The sequence below is a fragment of the Piliocolobus tephrosceles genome, chromosome 7, assembly GCF_002776525.5.
Source record: "Piliocolobus tephrosceles isolate RC106 chromosome 7, ASM277652v3, whole genome shotgun sequence".
Lineage (NCBI taxonomy): Eukaryota > Metazoa > Chordata > Mammalia > Primates > Cercopithecidae > Piliocolobus > Piliocolobus tephrosceles.
The window spans coordinates 7,375,009-7,396,603 of NC_045440.1; the positions used below are offsets into that span (position 1 = coordinate 7,375,009).

Sequence of the window (21,595 nt, forward strand, 5' to 3'; positions counted from 1 at the left end):
TTTCATTTTTTTGTTTATTTCAGAGTCATGATCCTTTTGGTGAATGAGACTTACTCCTGCACACAAACTCGGTATATTTCTACCCTGGAATTCTCAGCAACTGCATGAGAATGCACTGAAAAATGTCATGGGGAACTTGCAGTACGTAAAGCATCTGTGGTTGATATGTGCATATCAAGTCTCCTCTGGGCCGTGGTTCTTTCTGTTCCATCTGTTGGGAATGCTCTTCCTCTAGCTCATTCCTTGAATAGTTCCTTTTCTTCAAATCTGGCCTAAATGTTGTATTTTCAGAAAACCCTTCCCTGCTCATTCTAGTAGAGAATTAGTTTTCATATGTATTGAATGAATAAATTAATTAACATAAATGCATGGTTCTGCAAAGTCCGGTTCTAAGCCAATTCCCAGTGATTTTGGCAGCTGGCTCCTGTTCATGGGGACCAGGGAATTAAGAGACCGTGCTTATGCTAGCAGTCCTGGGTCTATTAACGCAAAGTGCAAGTGAGATTTTGACACTGTTCATTCTCATGTTAATGTTTGCTTGTATACAATAACTCACTTCCAAATATTTAGCGGGAACAAATCAAATGAGGGAGTCCTGAAAGTTCTTCTGTTGTTTGAAGTGGGAATAAAGCACCAGACATGGTATCCATGGGAGACACCGTATGTTCTCTCAATTGCGAGTCAATTCATGACTGCAAACCTTATAATCCCAAGTGGAATGTCCTTACACAATAAAAGACAACTCAGAAAATAATCAAAGAATGAGCCAATTCATTGAGAAAAGCAAGTGTCTCACCACATGATTTGAAACTGGAGATAATTAAGTGTTCGTTGTCAGCCACCACATTGAGACAATGGCCCTACAAAGCACTTTGTCTGTATCTTACTGGTTGCAGAGGGTGTGACCACCCGGCCACATGTCTCTATTCAAGGAGTCAGACCTGCCCCTACATTATGTTTTCTGCAATTACAATGAATGTCTATAGGTTTGAAACTTTTCTTATTATTTTATTTTATTTTCTGTAAGTTATTGGGGTGTAGGTGGTATTTGGTTACGTAAGTAAGTTCTTTAGTGGTGATGTGTGAAATGCTGGTGTATCCACCACCTGAGCAGTCTACACTGCACCATATATGTTTTCTTTTATCCCTCATCCCCTCCCACTCTTCCCCCCAAGTCCCCAAAGTCCATTATATCATTCTTATGCCTTTGCATCCTCAGAGCTTAGCTCCCACATATCAGTGACAACATATGGTGTTTGGTTTTCCATTTCTGAGTTACTTCCCTTAGAATAATAGTCACCAATCTCATCCAGGTCAACTTTGTAACCTAACCAGCTTAATATTTTTAATAAAATAAAAATCTTAAAATCATGCTATATTAAATAATAGGTAATCATAGAATGTCTAAGTCACCTATATGGTATAGAAAACAATATGTCTAGATCTGTTAATAAAAAATCGAGGAAACAAAAAAGCAAAGTAACTATTTAATGCACAAATTTATTGAAATCTAAGATATGTTGTAGAATGGTAAACTGAAGGAAAGAAGGAAAATCCCAAATAAATATATTTTGTTTATAACAGCAAATTATATGTTGCTATAAATACTACTTCATTTTTATGTTTTCCTTGTTACTAAATATAACACAAAAATCCAGATATATAATAAAAAAATTAGGCAATTTTTTTTTTTTTTTACTATAAAATAGGCTTTCCTTTCAAAAAAGGATTCATGGCAGAATTTATTTTAAAACAAAAACAATAAATATATGGTTTGTGAATATACTCTCTCAGAAACACATTATAAAGTTCTACATCTACAATGATTAAGAATTCAAAAGTTTCATTCATTATTCATGAATGTTATTGGGATGTTTTCTAGATGTTAAACTATTTCTTGACAAAACATTGAAGGAGTTTTTAAATCCCTCATAACAATTATATTATTATAATACCACAATTATATTAAAATGTTTACATTTCTTAGTCTTTTTACTTAAGTTGAAATATACGTATGTACACACCTTAATGTAGATCAGTTTGTTCTGCTTTATCACAGAGCAGGCATTACACCCTTTTTTCTCTTTTACAATAGAGTATTTATGCTGATTAATTTTAATTTTATTTAGTTGATCATATATTTTCTGAGTCTCTGAATGTTTCCCAGTTGATGGATTTTTTTTTTTTTCTAAAAAAAAGAAAAAAAATTCTCTTTTGGTAGCTGTGAAATAGGAACAAAAACAAACATTTTATCACACATTTTGGATGTGATTAAACAAAATAGTTCACATAATGACCTTGGTTTAGAATATCAGACACCTAAAATATACTCAGTAAACATCAGACCCCAAACTGGGTAACTTGCCAGGAAATATGAGCCCTCTCATTGTCACTCGTGTGTGTTAGTAAATTGCCCAAAGCACTATATTAATTCATGTTGATATTAGGAACATACAACTATATCAGTATTACTCTTGGTATTTATGTATTTTCAAAATTTATCTTTTTAATGTATATTTGTATTAGATGATATTTCATTATTGTTTTAATTTGAATGCCTATCATAATAAGAAAGGTTGAAACTTCACCTTTGTTTTTAAATTTAATTTATTCTGGAATTCACTCTTATTTAAATTGCCATTTAAAATCTTTTTTTCCATGTATCTGTTTGTATCTTGCTACCTATTTATTTATTTATTTTTTGAGACGGAGTCTGGCTCTGTCTCCCAGGCTGGAGTGCAGTGGCCGGATCTCGGCCCGGCTCCGCCTCCCGGGTTCACGCCATTCTCCTGCCTCAGCATACGGAGTAGCTGGGGCTAGAGGTGCCCGATACCACGCCCGGCTAGTTTTTTGTATTTTTAGTAGAGACGGGGTTTCACCGTGTTAGCCAGGATGGTCTCGATCTCCTGACCTTGTGATCCGCCCATCTCGGCCTCCCAAAGTGCTGGGACTACAGGTGTGAGCCACTGCGCTTTGCCTGTATCTTGTTTTTTAAAATACAAATCAAGTAAGTGTAAATAACATCCCCCTGCTATGTTGTTGCAAATATTTTTTTATTGTGTCGTTTTTATTTGTATACATTTATTTTGAAAAAGAGAAAACAGGTAGATTGGTTTACTTATAAAGTTATTTTTGCTTCAGTAACTTCCACAATTTCTGCTTAGTTGAGATAATGCTTCATTTGAGACCGTATGTTGTATCCTAATGTGACAAGTTACCCATTATTTAATACATTCAAACATTTTGTGTAGCAGGTATTTTGTATGAGGGAATTTTTAAGTTGATATTTTTAAAAGTTCTATTTAGTTATTCCAATATACTTTGTTTAATAATGTCTCTTCACTCATCATTTATGACGTACATTTAATCATATTGGGTCCTTATGACACTCCACAGTATAGGGATAATGGTTCCCATTTCTTTCAGCAAAGCCTTTAGCTTTCAGTGATATGTTGGAGCAATTTAATCTCTTTAGCAGCCAAACTGGAAGATCAGTTCACGACTAAATATTATATCAAAAATTAAGTAATTAATTTCTGTTTCCTCTGTTTGCATTATTTATAAATGGGTCAACATGTAGAGCTGCATAAATCTAAAAGTGAAACAAATTGATTTATTTTTAAAAACGTTTTGCTCATCAAAGATCGTAGTTATGTAGTCCTTCTTCAAATGCTATTATGTTTAAAATATTGCTGTTTAGAAAATAAAGCCCCTTCCAAAAATAGGGAAGAAATTGAGTTAAGAAGTTTTGTTAGAGAAATACTTACAGCACTTTAGCAGGCGCTTTCAAACACAAACACACATACAAACACATGCACACACACGCGCACACACACACGCACCAACACTAATTTTGTCTCATTCTGTACTAAAGATTTTCTGTGATTTAAGCATTTTATCCAATGAGTAGCATTGTTTCTTTGTCTTATATACATAATACTCAAATTATCAATCAGATAATCTTAATAATATTCTACAGTATTTTATGTGGAGTGCTATACAAAGAATTCTAATACATCTTGCATATATTACTCTGGCAGGATTCTAACTGTAACTCATTCTGAAATATTCTATGGGCATTAACGTGTTTACTGAAGAAATGCAGTAGGGATTGCAGGTTTGGGAATTTTTTTTTTCTCTCTCTCTCTGCTATCTTGTTTTTTTCTTCATTTTATTTGACTTTTCTATTTTGCCTTCTTCATGTCACCTACTCCTTTCCCAACAAAGTTACCCTTAAATTTCACCGCCTGTCTGCTGCAGTGGATGCACTGGTCTTACCTGGGTTCAGCGAGCATGGTACTCATGCCGGCGCAATGAAATGTGGGTCTCCCTGATCCACCCATTCATCAAGGGAAGTTCTAGGAAAACGTAGATACTAAGTGGCTAAGATCTCAGACTCAGGGGATCCAAATATTAGATACGGACGTAACATTGGAGTTTATCCAGCTCAACCACTGCCTTTTTTTTTTTTTTTTTTTTTTTTTTGAGAAGGAGTCTCGCTGTCTCTCAGGCTGGAGTGCAGTGGCGCAATCTCCGCTGACTGCAAGCTCCGCCTCCCGGGTTCCCGCCATTCTCCTGCCTCAGCCTCCCGAGTAGCTGGGACTACAGGCGCCGCTACCTCGCCCGGCTAGTTTTTGTATTTTTAGTAGAGACGGGTTTTCACCGTGTTAGCCAGGATGGTCTCCATCTCCCGACCTCGTGATCCACCCGCCTCCGCCTCCCTAAGTGCTGGGATTACAGGCGTGAGTCACCGCGCCCGGCCGCCATTTTAAATAGCAGGAAACTGCATGACGGTGAGGTACGGTCATCTGATCAGGGCTGGTACTGTGGGGCGGGCACCAGCACAGCTCTCTCAGCTGTTAAAATAACAAAGAACACTCTTGTACCAGTTAACACATATCCACTCCCCGAAGCCCTGCACACTCCCTAGACACCTCCTACAGGTCGTTGGAGCTTCCAGCAGTGGAGAAACCAGGGGGCTAATGGCTGCAGGGTGGGGGCCCGGGACTGGGTCCTGGAGCTGTGGCTGGTGTCCCTGTGTGTGTTGGCTGCCTGTGAACACTCTTGTCAGATAGGTTTACATTCACCTCTGGTCAAGGTTACTGAGATGTTTTCCCAGAAGAGTCCAGTGAAGCTTCTTCTATACACTTGTATTCTGTGTTTATTCTATGCCATGCACCTGAATACAACTATTTCAAAGCTTTTTCAATAATAGACAATACTTCAGCTGATAGGTTGCCATGACAAAAATTCATACTCATTGGATATCAGTTCTTTTTTTTTTTTTTTTTCCCCTCTAAAACTTTGAAAAAGGGGATTGCTGGCCAACAAGGTGAATTATTAAGAACATATGCAATTTCAGCAGTTGGATTTCAGTTAACACATTTCATTAATCTTTCAACCATATCGTTTTGGTAACTTGGACTTTGATAACTTTTAATTCCACACATCTATGATATTTTATCTTTTTATGTAATAAAGGTATTAGAACTCTTTTGTTTTACATCTTTTTCTACATTGAGATGAACTGACTTTTGTATATAATGAATTCAGAGAAAATAAAATCTAAATATTAAATAAAATTATATATTTATACACGAAAAACAATTATTAATCTGGAAATATGTATTTATGTGTGTAATATGTTTATATAGAATTATTTAATCAATTATAAAAGTATCTGTCTCTAGTGATCTTGTTTACCTCATCCCTTTATGAAGGGGATATTTATATTTGGGTTTAAAGGTAAACAACGTAGAGTATGTCTCACTTTTAGTTGTTAACCTGATTCACCATTATCCCAACCCAAGTGGCTCAGAGCTGAATTCTGCACAGTGTCTGAATCTCAGTAGTGGCTACTATATTTTTCCTCGTGGCCGGAATATGTGCTTCCTCTTACTTTTATACGGTACTGATTTTTATCTCTATTTTCAAAAATACAGTTTTAACAGGGAAATGTATGTTGTGATCACATTCCTAGTAGCTGTTCCCAAGAGTGTCATAAAAACTGTGGCGAGCTGGGCAGTTGTGGAGCTGGTTCTCAGATGATTGGGGATGTGTGTGTGCTTGCACAAAGGTGCCCACGGAGAGTAGGGGGCAGGAGAGGCATTTAGTCATGGCCACAGGAACTATTTTCACAGTTTTCAAATAGCAGTGTATATACACAGTTACTTATATTTGTGTTCAGTTTTACACTTTTAAAAGAAAACAATATCATGATAGCATAATTTTTATAATCCCCACACTTTATTAATTTTAAAATAAATTTGGGATCTCAAACATGAGTGTACTGAGATGTCCTACAAAATATGGGCAGCCCTTTCCACAGTGTCACGTGCTTTGGATGGGCATCACAGACTGACCAACTATTAAAACATGAGAAAACCTAACCCACCTGTAGTCTTGATTGCATTGATATTTGAAGGTAGCAATTTTCCTCCAACTGTACCTCTCAAGGACGTCCACTCTAAAGCCATTAGCTTTAGTTGACATAAACAGCATGAGAATGACTAGTGTGTAGAGCAGCCTGGCATCCTGTAAGAAGGATGGAAAATGCAATACTCCAAACTCTGGAAACAAAAACAGTGTGCTCTCAACTACCCCTGTGTCCCTGGCATTCTTCTGAGTAAACTCAAGGCAGCTAATTTGAAGGGACCCATATCACCCTCTTACTGTTGCCCACAAGGTGGGTTCTATTTCAACATTTTTGTGAGGCTTAGATCCTGCCAAAATAAAATGAACATCACTGAAAGATGAAAGAAATATTGGAACTTGCAACTTAGGAGGAGTTAATAAAAGGAGGTCAGTTCCTCTCACTTTGCTGTAATTTTGGTGGAGAGAGGGTGGGTAGGGTCGAAGATACGCACTTTGTGAGAGCTCAGGCCGGTCACACAAGCTCTGCTTATGGCCAGCTCCCCCCATCTTGGTAACAGGCTGACTTTTAAATAGCATCCACACTACAGTGTCGGAATCAATGACTGTTAAATATACATTCTGCATGGGAAGTATTTGAAGAAAGAAAGAAAAAGAAGAAAAGGAAGAAAGAAGGGAGGGAAGGAAGAAATTTTTAAAAACAAGCTTTAAAACAAGTTATTTTTAAAAACATGCTTTAAAACAAGTTATTTTAAAATACTTCTCTCATATATATTTATATGTATAATATAGCTATATATAGTATATAAACTATATATGATAATATATATGATAATATAGTTTATATACTATATATAAACTATGTATATGATAATATAGTTTATATGTTATATATAAACTATATATGTATATATAAACTATGTATATAGGTTAATATGTATGTAGTATTTTGTAATAGATAATATAAATGTAACAAAGAAACTTTTTTATAGCAAACTTTCCAAGTTCTATTTATCTTCTAACCAATAATTTTTTAAATGTTAATTTGTATATTAAATGCACTTTTATCTTTACTGGCGTTTTACTTCTCACTTTTCCAAGATACTCCATTTTAAGTTTCATGCAACTATTTTCTACTCAGAACCTTTTTATGAGGTGATGTGCCTCTGTTATGTTACTCAATAACTATCTGAAAATTCAAAACCCAAATCTCAAATTTATAGAAAGTAAAATTAGGGCAACCATTTCTTTTAAGAGCACAGTATTCTCAAAGCCAGGTATCCATGAATTACTAATAAACGCCCGCATGTTTTTAAGCCTCAAAATGTTGCTTACATAGTGTCATCTTCCAGGTTTCAGAGAAAATCTTTGAAAGTCGTGTTAGGCTGCCTATCAATGTCAGGTACATGGCAACTACACTTTCCACATTTTAGAAAAGCCACCATTTCCAGCTTTCCCACATGGCCACTCAATTAATAATGCAATTTAAATTTTAGACTTTAGTCAGCCTTTTCATAGAACTCATTAACATACCAAAAGATTTTTTTTCAGATTGAGTGTCTCAATTTTGGGTTCAGAAAATATGTGTCGCTGATCAAGAAGTGACACTTTGTGGACACACTCCTGTATGAAAACCATCCTGAAATGTGTTGCTTTCCTTCTGCTTCTGTCCGTGCAGCTGAGGGAGCCTGCGGAGGAACCTTACGTGGGACCAGCAGCTCCATCTCCAGCCCGCACTTCCCTTCAGAGTACGAGAACAACGCAGACTGCACCTGGACCATTCTGGCTGAGCCCGGGGACACCATTGCTCTGGTCTTCACTGACTTTCAGCTGGAAGAAGGATATGATTTCTTAGAGATCAGTGGCACGGAAGCTCCATCCATATGGTAAGTCCTGGGAAGAGATGCCACAAAGGATACAGCTGTGTTTTCCCGGTTTTTCCCCCAACGGGCTTCAAGAATTGCTTGTCTCTGGACGTTCATGGGCAAGCATAAGTGTTCCTTTTTTTACTTTGCTCTTTTGGCTCTGAAAAAGTTGCCTTTACTGTGACTCATTTCAAAGTTTCTAAGATGTCTTCGTGCTGGTGTTTGGAGCTTGGGAAGTTATCTGTGTGCTTGAGCTTAGAGTGCTCTCATTTTTGGACTCTTAAAGCAACTAAGTAAGGCGAGTTAGTTTTGGCTTTGGTCTGGAGCTGTTTCACTGTGAGCAGAGATTTTTAGATTGTGTGTTGTCTTTTATCTCACGTTACCGAGCATTGACAGACTGCTGCAGATACATGATTGTGCGTTTCTTTTCCTTCGTGAAGACTGTACCACATTCTGCAGCCACCTATGGGAAGTGCCTGTGGCTACAAGATCCTCAAAGGCAAAACAACTTAACACACATCCTAGTCCAATATATGTACAAAATTAACCACAGGATGGTCAGTTCTCTGGTGTGTACTCTGGTAGAGACAAAGGAAAACAAGATTTAAGGAAGTACTGCCTATTTAGGTGTGATGGTTGTGATTGCCAGAACAGTCTTGTTTGTGTCCATAAGTGCAATTTGAGAGACCTAAAAGCACAGATGTTCAAAGGCTTAATTTCTGTCTCGAATTAAGTCATTTGTTGCATGTTAAATTGTGTTGTTATTTTTGTTATTTAAATTCTGAACACATTAAAACTGCTTCAGTGATCTGTTTTAGATCTTGAAATATGACTGAACGGGAACAGGTATATTGAGATTCAGGTAGACACTGAGGAAATGTTGGCCATTTATGAGTAGGAAGAGGGGAATATGGAACGAGTGATTGTGAACAGGTCCGCAGGTTGCAGTTTGCATTTGAGTACGAAGGCTAAAGGACACACGTGTCAAACATGAAACATGTTGTAAATAGGACCACCTGCTTTAAACCGATTATTGGAACTGAATTGAATTGCACTTTGTTTTCCAAAGCACAAGCCTCAATGCAGAGGATTCCTATTCACGGAGAGGTCCTTTCCTGGTTGACTTTTTTGTGTTTGTGTTATATGTTTTTCCAAATAGGAGGGAGGAAGAAACTAAGCAAATTCTACCTAGATTGTCTTTGTTTTAAATTTTATTCATGCTGAACAAACTTTTAGATTAGCCAGGACCCATCTGCTTAATGTATGTTGTACAGTTTTAACTTTAAACACTCAGGAATTTGTTTAAATTATGACCTATCTCACTATGTCTAACATTAGTGTTCATGGAAAAAAAGCTGAACTGAGAGCTGGGTAACATAAGTTCTACCACAAGTTCTGCCGAAAGCAATCCTTACGACTTTAGACAAGTCTATTTGTGAAAAGAAAGGGTGTGCTAAAAAAGAAATCTTAAAAATGAATTTATTAAACATCTCTTTAGTGCGTATTCTCTGCTAATCATTTAAAGATATTCAAGTGATCTAACCTCTTTCTAGCTTTAAAATTGCATTATTGTGGTTTTCAGAAAATCACTGACATATAAAATACACAGAGACTGATTCTCAGAAAATCACTGAAGTATAAAATGCACAGGGACTGATTCTCAGAGTTTATATGCTTACTGTTGAAGGTCTTATTTTTAGGAGAGTCTAGAGGTATTGGGCATTGACTGCACGCCTTGCTGGTAAGATGTCAGGTAGGGAGAGAGGTAGAAGCAAGCGAGGCTGATTTGTTAGTGATTCCAGAACCTATGATCAGTGGCAGCTTTTGCCAAACAAACTTAGTTTATGTCAGAAAGTACAGATCATGAGTGTGATGCGAAGCGTGTTCTGTCTGAAAAGTTGACGGGACCACTGTAGCACTTTATGGCAACAATTGATCATCTTTGTCATGGAGAGAATATCAGCACAGCTAGCCGGAGAGACTATCCCTGTCTTCTTGGTGCCTGGATCCAGGCTGGAAGACATCTTCTACGTCACTGGAATCTCTCTGGGTGTTTGCTAGGGAAGTTGGTGGGAAATTTCTCAGTGGGAACTATGACCCTATGTGCATATGTGCCTTCGTGTCTAATAAACTGTTGCCTCTTAGCTTAGCTGCTGTTTTCAAATAGCCATGATTAGCCAGGGATAGAGTTGTATTCATACTTGTGTTTTTAGGATGACTTATATTGTCCTGTTTGCTTGGTGCAAAATCCCTGTGGAGTCATTATTCTTACCATTATCTACTATTATCTGTTCATCTATTATTGTAGATTTAAAAATAAAACTGAGAGGTGCAGAGGACAGGAGATGGCAAAGCTGATGGAACCCTTGGCAGAACTCAGGTTCAAGGTCTCTGACTCCAGGACATTTTCTTTTCTCTGTGTATAGCCCCCCAGTCAGTGTAGTTCAGGTCTGAGCTTCAATGCCCTGTCAGAGAAGTACAGTTTCTCTGTTTCAGGACTGCAGGCTGGATCATAAAGCCTTGAACAGGTAACTGTCGTGGTGGAGATGGAAAAGCAATTTAGCATATGTGCTGGGTCAACAGAGTGTTTTGTGTGTGTGTGTGTGACATTTAATGTTTATCATGATAGTCAAAAGAAGTATCTTGACACAGCCATAAGGACTACGTTTAAGTGGAACTCTCAGCTTTCAATGAATCTTCAGTGGAGGCTGAAAAGCAAATGATGGTTCTTCTAAATAACTATGGAAACCTACAGGAGCACATTTAAAATGGAAAACAGAGTAATTTGAAGTACCTTTTTAAGGCCTATACAAATGCATAATATGATTTATCTTAAAAAGACTATTACTAATTTTACATTGACAGTCTCTGAAATATTTAATGACTCAAATGGGTATATTTAAAAGGTTCCCCATTCCCGAATTGCACGGACAGGGACAAGGAGCATTGTGGGTGCTGCTACCTCTTCCCAAGCACAGATCATTCCACAGAGCCAGGAGGGTGGTGTGAGTGACTGTGAGTGCAGTGAGGGCAGCTCCACATATGATTTTCCAATAATCTATTTTTTAAAAAGGACATAAGCAAGGGCACTCTAAGAAGAAGCTACTTGGAAAATTGTTAAGAACAATAATAGGATTAGCTTTATTTTCATTTAATTTGGAGTGAAATTACCTGCTTGGCTATGTTTTAAGTCAGGGTTGCCATGGCAGCGGTGGAGACAGTCTCAATATAGGGGATGATGTCATGTGCCAAAATTATCTGTATATTAAGCGTACAGTGGGTTAGTAATTTAAGCTTCATAGGCTGTATGTACATTAGATGAAACTGACTTTTTGTTTTTTTTTTTACACTAGTCGGATTCTCATTTTATGCAGGTTGGCTTCTTATCAATCCCTTACTTTAATAGGGAGATGCCATTTCTAATTCACTTTATAGCACGGTCTAGTCATTATTTTTCTTGCAATTAGAAAGGAAATGTGTAGTGGTGAAGCTAGCCAAGTGGTTTTTTTTTTTTTTTTTTTTTTTTTTTTTTTTTTTTTTTGTCCTGAAGAGATTTGAGGTTGTAGCCTATAACTTGTACTTCTAATAATATCAAGAAGAAAGAAAATTGATTTCATTTCTGAGTTCTCCTTCTGTGGTTTCTAAATTAAGACATGATGGTTAATGGGATTAAGGTTATAGAATCTTGGCTGGGAACACTGAGGGAGCATTTACTCTGTTGAAAATATGAACTTATATAACGAAAGAACCAGGCGTCCATCCCCTTCTGTCACAGGGAGTGTGTAGAGGACAGAGAAGGTAAGGAAAAAGAAAATAAAAATAAATGCATTGAAAATGTGTTCCAACACAAATTGAAATGCACCAATTTCTTCACTTCCATGACTGAGCCTCAGCTCCCCGAGACAGAGCCTGGAAGCCTCAGCATCCCTTCCCAGGCTGTCCACAGCTGCCCAGTTGGCTCCATCCTGGCTTCCTCCCTGCCGGGCTCACCCAGTGAACCCATCCCTGTCTTGATGTTAGTGTGCGTTTGCATCCCTGGTGCATTTGTTCAGCTTCACGCCTCCACGTGGAAATCCCCTACTGCCCATCTATTATTGATCCCGTTATCATAATGCTTAGAGGGGCGTGCAGAGTACCTGGAAGAACACTACAGAAATAATGCAAGTGAAAAAAACAGGTTGTGTGATCTCCCTCCCGGGAAAACAACAGCCATAATAAATGCAAGAACATTTCTTCCGCTTTGGATTAGGGCTGCCTTTTTACTTCAAGAGAAATATCTGTTACTTTATGATTTTTTAAGGTGTAAGCTCTATTTTTCATGAACCAGCATAACTTGACCCTTTTGCCTACCTGGTGTAGGCAAATTTACAAGGGAAACTCTGGACGACAGTTTTGTAGCCTTAGTTTACTTTGTTCCTGTTAACCCAGCACAATTTTACTATTAGATCCATCTAATCAGTGATTGGCTGAAGTTAAAACAAAACTTCAGAGAAATGGGGAAAGCTGAGTGAGCCTCAGAGAACCCTTGAAGGGTCAATTAATGCCTCCAGTGTTTACTCAACTTGTCACTTAATTGATAATTGACTTGGTGTCTATTTAATTTCTAACAAGGGAGAATTATAGAGGAACACGCTAAGTAACAGACTCCCTGAAACCAATCCTTCTCTCACCTGCCCCAAAATTAAAGGAAGGAGGCATCATTTTCTCCTGCCTCATATTATTATTAACTATTTTGAATTCATTTTACAGAAAATTTGCAGAACACAGAAAGTTGCCGTGTATCCTAAACCTAGCTTCCCTCGTGTGAACATCTTACATAACCATAGCGTAATTATTGGCACCAAGAAATTCATGAAGCCACCGTGTCACTAACTCACTTTTAGACTCTGTTTGATTTCCTCTGGCTGTTGTACTAATGTCTTTTCTGGTCCAGGGCTCCAGCCGGGGACCCACAGAGCATTTGGCAACTGTGGCTGTTTCCATCTTTCTTTGTTTCTATGAACTGGACCTATCCCATGCTAACAATTCAATCTTTTGGGAGAAAAATGGTTTTAGAAAAGCAATGACATCATTTATGAATATGGAGGAGACCATGCAGCAATGCTCGAATGCCACCAATTGAAGTGGGCAGATTTGTTTTTGTGTTTTCCTTTATGATTTTTTTTTATGTTAAGACTGGATCTCCTTCTGTCTCCCAGTCTGGAGTACAGTGGTGCTATCATAGCTCACTTCAGCCTCAAACTCCTGGCCTCAAGCCATCCTCCCACCTTAGCCTCCCTCGTATCTGGGACCTCGTATCTGGGACCCTGGCTAATTTTTTAAATTTTTTGTAGACACAGGGACTTGCTATGTTGCCTAGGCTGGTTTCAAAATCCTGGACTCAAGTAATTCTCCTGCCTCGGCCTCCCAGAGTGCTGGGATTACAGTCATGAGCCACGACGCCAGTCCCATATTTTCTATCTTAGATATGGATTCAGTAATTTTATTTCACAAACCTGTTGTAAGGTATGCACCTGAACTCTTTTTTATGGAAGCAAGTATAGCATAAAGAGGAAATAAATATTATGAAGATTTATAAATATATTTACATATATCTAATAAAACTATGTATAATATATGTACATACAGACACATGTATATATGTATGTATATACACATTTCTCCTTTACTTGAACCTCTACATACCAGCTGAAGGTCTAAAGACATAATTAACATGATATTGTAGCTCTATCCATAAACCCCTCTTTTATTTAAAATGCCATTTCTATGTTTCTTCAATAGTGTATTTTTTCTAAAAAAAAAAAAATTACTAATAATTACTAGTATTGGTTATATAACAGGAAAGTGTAAACAATAGTTGCTACTGCTACTTGGAGATACTACTATTCGCATTTTATAGATGAGAAAAATAGGCTTCAAAGAAGTTAAATATTCAACCATCCAGCAAGCAAAGAGGCAGAGTGGAGACTTGAACAGAGACAGTCCCAAGGTATATTTCTTCCTCTTTTTAAAAAAGTTGAGATCCCATTTCTTTGCTAACTTTAAAACAGGAAGATGAAAGCAGTGTGTGGGCACTCCACTATCATCCTAGAATTTCTTCAGCAACCTTCTGCCTCAGTGCATACAAAGAAAGCGCCCCACGACTTCTAATTTCTTTTTTTTTTTTTTTTTTTTTTGAGACAGAGTCTCGCTCTGCTGCCCAGGCTGGAGTGCAGTGGCCGGATCTTGGCTCACTGCAAGCTCCGCCTCCCGGGTGTACGCTATTCTCCTGCCTCAGCCTCCCGAGTAGCTGGGACTACAGGCGTCCACCACCTCGCCCGGCTAGTTTTTTGTATTTTTTAGTAGAGACGGGGTTTCACCATGTTAGCCAGGATGGTCTCGATCTCCTGACCTCGTGATCCGCCCGTCTGGGCCTCCCAAAGTGCTGGCATTACAGGCTTGAGCCACCGCGCCCGGCCTCAGCACTTCGAATTTCTACTGAGCTCTGTCACTGTGTGGTGGTGTCACCACCGGCTACTCTTCCATGTTTCTTCCCAGCGTTATCAACTAGACAGTAATGTAATCACCTTAGCGTACTTGCTTTTTAAGCATGTTTCGGGGTATAACATAATGATGGATATTATCAGGCTTCTAAGAGGACACATGGATGACAGGCTGATGTCACCATGAACTGTCGCATAAAGACGTGACTAATCAGAGTTGTATATGCAGCTGTGACCCACTGAAGTCCTAGACAGGTGGAGAGACCTGGCCATCCCAGATTACCCCAAAACCCAGGTACCTCTACCCTGAAACTCAATAGGCGAATAATGTGAACTTTTTTCAATACCAGCTAATTCTACTGTATGGAGAATTTCTAACACGATCGGTGGCTTTCTTTCACATGCCTTATCCCAGATATTTTTATTTTCACCTGGGTGGATTAGGCACCCTCTCCACAATGTCTCCTGTGGGGCCAATTTCCAATCTCCACCTTTTCTCTTGGCTGGTGGCCAGGGATGGTTTAAGCCACTGGGCAGTGAAGGAATTGCTGGGAAAAAATGCTGCAACCCCACAAGTGGAGTGAAGGAGGCAGGCTGTGTTTTAGAGGTTTCAGTCAGGTGTGGTTTTGCAACACACATTTTCCCTCCTGTCTTTCTGGAAAGCACCATCTCTAGCAGGCACTGAAAGAAGGGTCTTTCATGTCGGAATTAACCTGCAGGAGCAAAGAAGGTGGCTCTCCATAAAGGGGCAGCTGCACTCTCTGATTCGCTACCAGGAGCATATACCCTAGGAATTATTTCCTGCCCTCCCCTCTCCTTCCTCATGAAAGGGATGGACTCACCAGCAGGTGCCCCTGCAACTCGGAGAAGCTATTGACTGTCTTATTTCCTAGAATTAAGCCCAACTTTCAGATTTCTTCACAAATTCTAGAAATAGCATTCTAGAGCAATCCTTTAATTTGGGTGAAGTAAATACCAGAATTTCAATAAAGCTAAAAAAAAAAAAAAATTCAAAAGAATACATATTTGAAATACGGGACATTTTTCTAATTTATTGAATGGTATGGAAAAAATGTAATATTTTACCCAAGATTCCATAAAATTGTCCAGACTGAGGTGTAACAGAGAAAAAGAAAACACCCCTGGTCTGTAAAGATGGGACCAGTAGGAAAAATTGTTATCCCAGGAGAGAATGGTAAGAACTCCATCCTTACCATTCTTAGGGCAGAGATGAACTCTACAGCTCTGGTGTAATACTTCTCTCATATCAAATTTCTCCAAATTAACCTCATTTTATTGAAAAATACATTTCCTATAAATTATTTAAGCTGTAGGCAATGAAAAAAAAACTCTTTTATGGATTAAAATTTATTTCACCAACTATGAAATACCTGTTTTTTATAATCACACTTCCTTCTTTTTGTATGTGGCCCTTAATCCTGGAAACAATGAAAAAGTAAAAATAAATTAACACTGTTAAATAAATTTTTCGTTTAAAAACACACTGCCTTCTAAAGGGCCATTGTGCCTGCTCCATTTTAGTCATTCTCAAATAATGCTGCTTAACTCTCATTTATTCCTCAGATCAACCAATTGGCACATCCTCCTGTTCCAATTGTACATTTTGATATTTTCATTTAGAGTTTCTCTTGAAGCCGTGAATATCTAATTTTTCTCTTTCTTCTGAAAGTTTGCACAATTTCATGGAGGACTGGTTAGGAGAGTAAGGTAATTTTGTGCAATCCAATACTCCTCCAACAAATGTGACATTCTGTGGCTTGGGTTCCTTCCTGTTGGCACATGCTATCCAAGCTTAATATGTCCTTTAAATGAGCAGTGGCCTAGAACATTAACGTTTCCCACCTTTGACTTTAAGAAATACAAGTACCTAAGTTCTTCTGATTCAAATCTCTTTAGAGAATCATAGTATCATTTCTTAATAAAGATATATATCATAAAGGCTTTGATTTTTTTTTTTTGAATTATAAATTTAAAATAGATGGCACCTGAGAAATCTCTTCACACAATCCCTTTATTGTTTGGGGAAAAAAAGAACTGCATCATAAATAGATCGTGTCCTTTATCCTACTCTGAGGAGTGCTATGAGTTGGCTAGAAGATAAACCAGGTTTTCTGTCTCTGTTACCACAACTGGTTCCAGCAGGCTAAGAAGCCACTCTTACCTATCCTGGAGAGTGATGGGCGATGCCCTCTTTTGTTTTTTCATTACCTTTCCATGATCAGGCCATAGAGGCATAGTTGCTAAGGCAAGATGACTGATTCAGACCTCGGTTTGAATGAGACTTGGGCTCTAGTCTTGGGTTTATGACTTCTGAGCTTGATGACCTAGAGCAGGTTTGCTCTGGAAGTCCCAGATTGCTGTCTGTGAAATGGAAGTGATTGCCACGTCCCTCGGAGAGCTGCTAACTAGAGCAAATGAGCAGACACTTGGAAAACTCTTAGCACAATGCCCACCCCACACAGCAATTTCTATAACTAGCTGCACGTTTACTGCTGTAAGAAACAGTGCCATAGAGAGTTCAGATTTCTGCCCTACAATGAAAATGAAAACCTTTTGAAATAGAAAGTGTTTTGAAAAATGGTTTTAACCTATATCTAGTTCTAAAAGTCTGTGCTCAGCAAATAACCGTCAAAGTTTTTGAGTTATAAAAACTGTTACTTCTCCACTCGACTTTTAAAACATTGATCTTACTTTGATTATGAATTGTGTGACAAGAACGACAGTAAAAATATCACTTTAAAAGAAAAATTAGGACCTAAATGGTAACCCTTCCTTGATGTTTGGAAATATAATTGACCATAATCAGCATTGTTTAACATTCAGGGTTGTTTTTGTATATGTCCGTCAACTTTGTGAATGAAAATCAAAATGCTATCCCGGTTTAGATCCTGTATATCACTTGGTAAAAATGAAATGTGAGAACAGTGGAATTTTGACTGAAGTGTGTATTTACCTATTAAACATTCCTCTCCAGCTTTCATGTGCGCGGGACTCACTGGAGATCTTTTCAAAATGCAGACTGTGATCTAGCAGTCCGGAGTGAGTCCAGAGATTCCCTGTTTCTAACAGTCGTTCGGCTCTGGTTGGTGCTGCTGCTCTGTGCTCCAGAGCCTGAGTTGTGAGAGGCTCGGGTATTTGTGAGTGGCGTACAGATTTGACAAACACAGAACTAAAATCGTAACTAATTATTATTCATCATAATTTCAGGTTTTCCTCCAAACTGAAAAACATTGCAGTAGTTATGCTATTTTGGAATTCGATGCAAGCTCTTTTGTCTTTGTTGAAATGCTGTGTGATATTTATAATGGGCTGCTGGGACAAGATGGAGATGATCCAGAAAGCCGAGGTTCAATATTGAGTTTCAGATTTGGGATTCACAAACTCACCAGGGTCTCACTGCTTAGAGACTCTGATTTAGTTTTCGGAACCAGCCCAGCTGCCCAGCAGATTACTATGAATAAGAGGTGACATCAAAAGGGTATTAAAAAAATCACAATATTTCAACAGCTTCCCTACGGTTTTAGGCACAGTAGCGTTTCCAAGTCTATTAATAGCTATGTGTTGAAAGTAAAATCATTTTGAGCTCTTTTCAAGAACATAGAGTTAAAAAGTTGAGCGGTTTCCTTTGTTGTGGATTTCTCAGTCTTTTGATGTCAGACCATTCGGTGTGACTCTCAGAGATCAGGTAGAAGATGTTGCAGTGTGCCAAACAGACTGGACCCTGAACCATTTCTTTTTGGCAGGGTATCAATTAACATCTGGAACTATGGGTTTGGATAACGCTATGCTTCTTAACATGGTGCAGAGACTGCTCTGGCCGGAGTCCTGTCAATATTTACATTCCATTTTGCACTTTATTCTGCTAGTGAGCTCCTTCCAACTTGCAGTTTCCTGTTTCCAATCCATTTTCTCTGTCTGGGAACTCTCTATTTTGCTTTATCAGCAAAGCCCTATTTATCCTTCACAGTTCTCAGAGAAGAATTGGCCTTGGAGTGAGAAGAATGAGGAATTAAAAATGGTGTTCCTCCCCTTCATAGCTGCACCATTTGGGCTAGAGTCTAACTCCCAGAGTTTTGGTTTCCTGACTATAAAAAGGAGATGAAAGATACTTATCTTGCTGGGTGAATATGAAAGTAAAAGTCAGAAACCTACCACTGTCCATTAGTCATTATCATGCCATGGTGTGATCAACAACACATCAGCAATGCAGGTGCAAAGATGCTATCGGTGTTTAGAGGAGAAAGAAAGCATTGCTCAGGGAGGTCATCACAGAACATGCTACAGAAACACTGGGCTCTGTGTAGCCTCAGCATGGGAAGCGTGTACACAGGAAGAGTGTTGGCTGCTGTTGTGGGCACGGTGTGTGTAAAGAAAGAAGTGCGTATACTGGATTGCTTTCTCCGGTAGAGCTCGGATAGACACTGTGTGCATAAACACACTCTGGAAAGATGGGAGAAAGTAATCCCAATGTTTTCACAAGATGATAGAAATCACTTTAACATTTTGGATGGGCGTGGTGGCTCACGTCTGTAATCCCAGCACTTTGGGAGGCCGAGGCAGGCAGATTATTAGATGTCAGAAGCTTAAGAGCAGCCTGAACAGCATGGTGAAATGCCCTCTGTAGTAAAATTCAAAAATTAGCTGGGCATGGTGGCATGCACCTGCAATCCCAGCTACTTGGGAGGCTGAAGCAGGAGAATTGCTTGAACCCGGGAGACAGAGATTACAGTGAGCTGAGATCGTGACACTGCATTCCAGCCTGGGCAACAGGGCGAGACTCCATCTTTAAAAAAAAAAAAAAAAAAAAAGAAAAAGAAAAAAAGAAATCACTTTTTAACATTTTAAAAGCAGGCCCTTGAGCAAAACTCAAACATAATACATTTTCCATGGTTAAATGCTTGTAAAATATTCACTTTGTCTCTATATCTCATGGAATAAGGAAAACAGTTCTTTAGGAAAATTGTGATTTTGGTATGTTGCATAGATTGGAAAAAAATAAATAATGAGAAAGTTGAAAGAATAAGACACTTATAATTTATAAGGGTCTGCTCATCATGGGAGCAGAAAAAGAAAGGAGGAGGATCTTGCTTTTGGTAGCCAGGGAAGTCAGTTGCTCAGCTTTGCACATGGCTACACCATGATATTTCAGATTTCACCTTGAACTGGAAACGTGTTCAACACCGAAATGTCCAGGGCCTGTGGCTAGAAAGTTTGTCTGGGTGTGTCTGAGTGCTCAGGGATCTACATCTCGATGAACACCCTCGAAGAGTTTTCAGTGAGCTTTTGGAAACGTAGGGAAGGATCCTAGAAAGAATGTTGATGCCCTCAGCCAGGCCGGGGAAGTCATAAAGCTCCATCCGGTGTCTTTGCACCCTCACAGGGCCCAGGGGCCCTTTAAAATAAAAGGGCTCCTTGGAGAGATTTTAAGGTGGTGCCTTCCAATGACCTGAGAAATCCTGTTCATCTGAACCTGTAGCTCCCACATATGAGATCCTTGATTTTCGGAAGGGGTCTTCATATAATGAAGAGGAGAAGACAGGACTTTGAGATAGCAAAGAGAAGCAGGGTGGGGCCTGGCTTAACTGGGAGTCAGAGGATAGCCAGGGAAACTTTTAGGCTACAATTAGAAAAAAAAAATTGAGTTATGCAAAATGATTTGAAATGTTCAAAGCAAGAGTGCACAATGAATTGGTAAGAAAAATTATTTGATGCTCAGACAGATCTAGGGTACAGTCTCAGCATTGAAGAATGCTGCCTCACCCTGTCCAACCTGGGCGACAGGGTGAGACTCCATCTCAAAAAAACACAAAAAGAAGAAGAAGAAAAATCACTTTAACATTTTAAAGGCAGGCCTTTACATCAAACTTCTTGAATCAAGTCCTTACTTCATTCTTGGAGGCTGTAATGAGAATTCTAGTGTCAACCTAGCAAGCTTCTGTGAGTGCAATAGTTCTGCCAGGCAAGGAGCTTCTAGAAGGTGGTGCCCCTTCAAATAAAGTGAAACTGTTATTATTCCGTAGTAGAGCAATCCAGGAAGTAAAATTATGTGTTCATTATATCTAGCTCTTGAAACATTTGGGCTGGAGACTTTTGAGCAGGGATTATATTCTACAGTGTGTGAGTGTGCATGCCCACGTGTTTGTATGTGCGTGCACATAAAACTAGAGAAGAGGGTAGATGTGCATTCATTTACTTTCTATTAAGAAAAGGAAAACAAAACAATGCAATATGTAACCCTAATAAACGAAAACACATATGCCTGCTTTAAAAATAATTTATTCTCTACAAATGTGCTTTGTACCTGGTGTGGGAATTTTGTAAAGCATGAAATGGGACTTGAATTTATAACCCATCAGCGCTTCTTAGATACCTTCTAATTTACCACAAACTGTGAGAAGGGACAAGGAAGGCTCCGCTGGCATCCATCACACCCTCTCCAGAAGTACAGGGTCTATGGTGTAATTTTTCAGGACAAGTCCCCCCTAAGTAACATAAAAGCCACAGTGTTTTTGAAAGCTAAGAACATGAGCACAGTAATCAAAATGTGGTCAGAGCCACCCTATGAGATCCGTGATTTTCCCCGAAGCTGAATAATCCATCTTTCCCAAGTCTTCACCACATTCCAGAGTGCTATTTTTAAAGGCTTATAATGACCTGCAATAAAGCTTGAAATAAAGTATTCATTTTCTGGACATAGATGCAAACTTTCTCTTTATTTCTGGCTTTCTTCTTGCTCCTCTTTCTCTTCTGTTCCCTCTAGTTTTTTGTGTGTATGATCTTTCACCCACAGACACATGCACAAATAAATACACACACACACACACACACACACACACACACACACACACACACACA

General features: G+C 38.7%; 1 protein-coding gene across 1 annotated transcript in view; it reads left to right on the forward strand.

The window, feature by feature from the left end:
• The window catches only part of CSMD1 (CUB and Sushi multiple domains 1), a 2,063,566-nt gene that overhangs the window by 990,697 nt on the left and 1,051,274 nt on the right, over positions 1-21,595 (forward strand). The window contains exon 5 of the mRNA XM_026453909.1: positions 8,051-8,258. Within this exon, the coding sequence (XP_026309694.1) occupies positions 8,051-8,258 (208 nt within the window). The remainder of the gene's footprint in view (positions 1-8,050; positions 8,259-21,595) is intronic.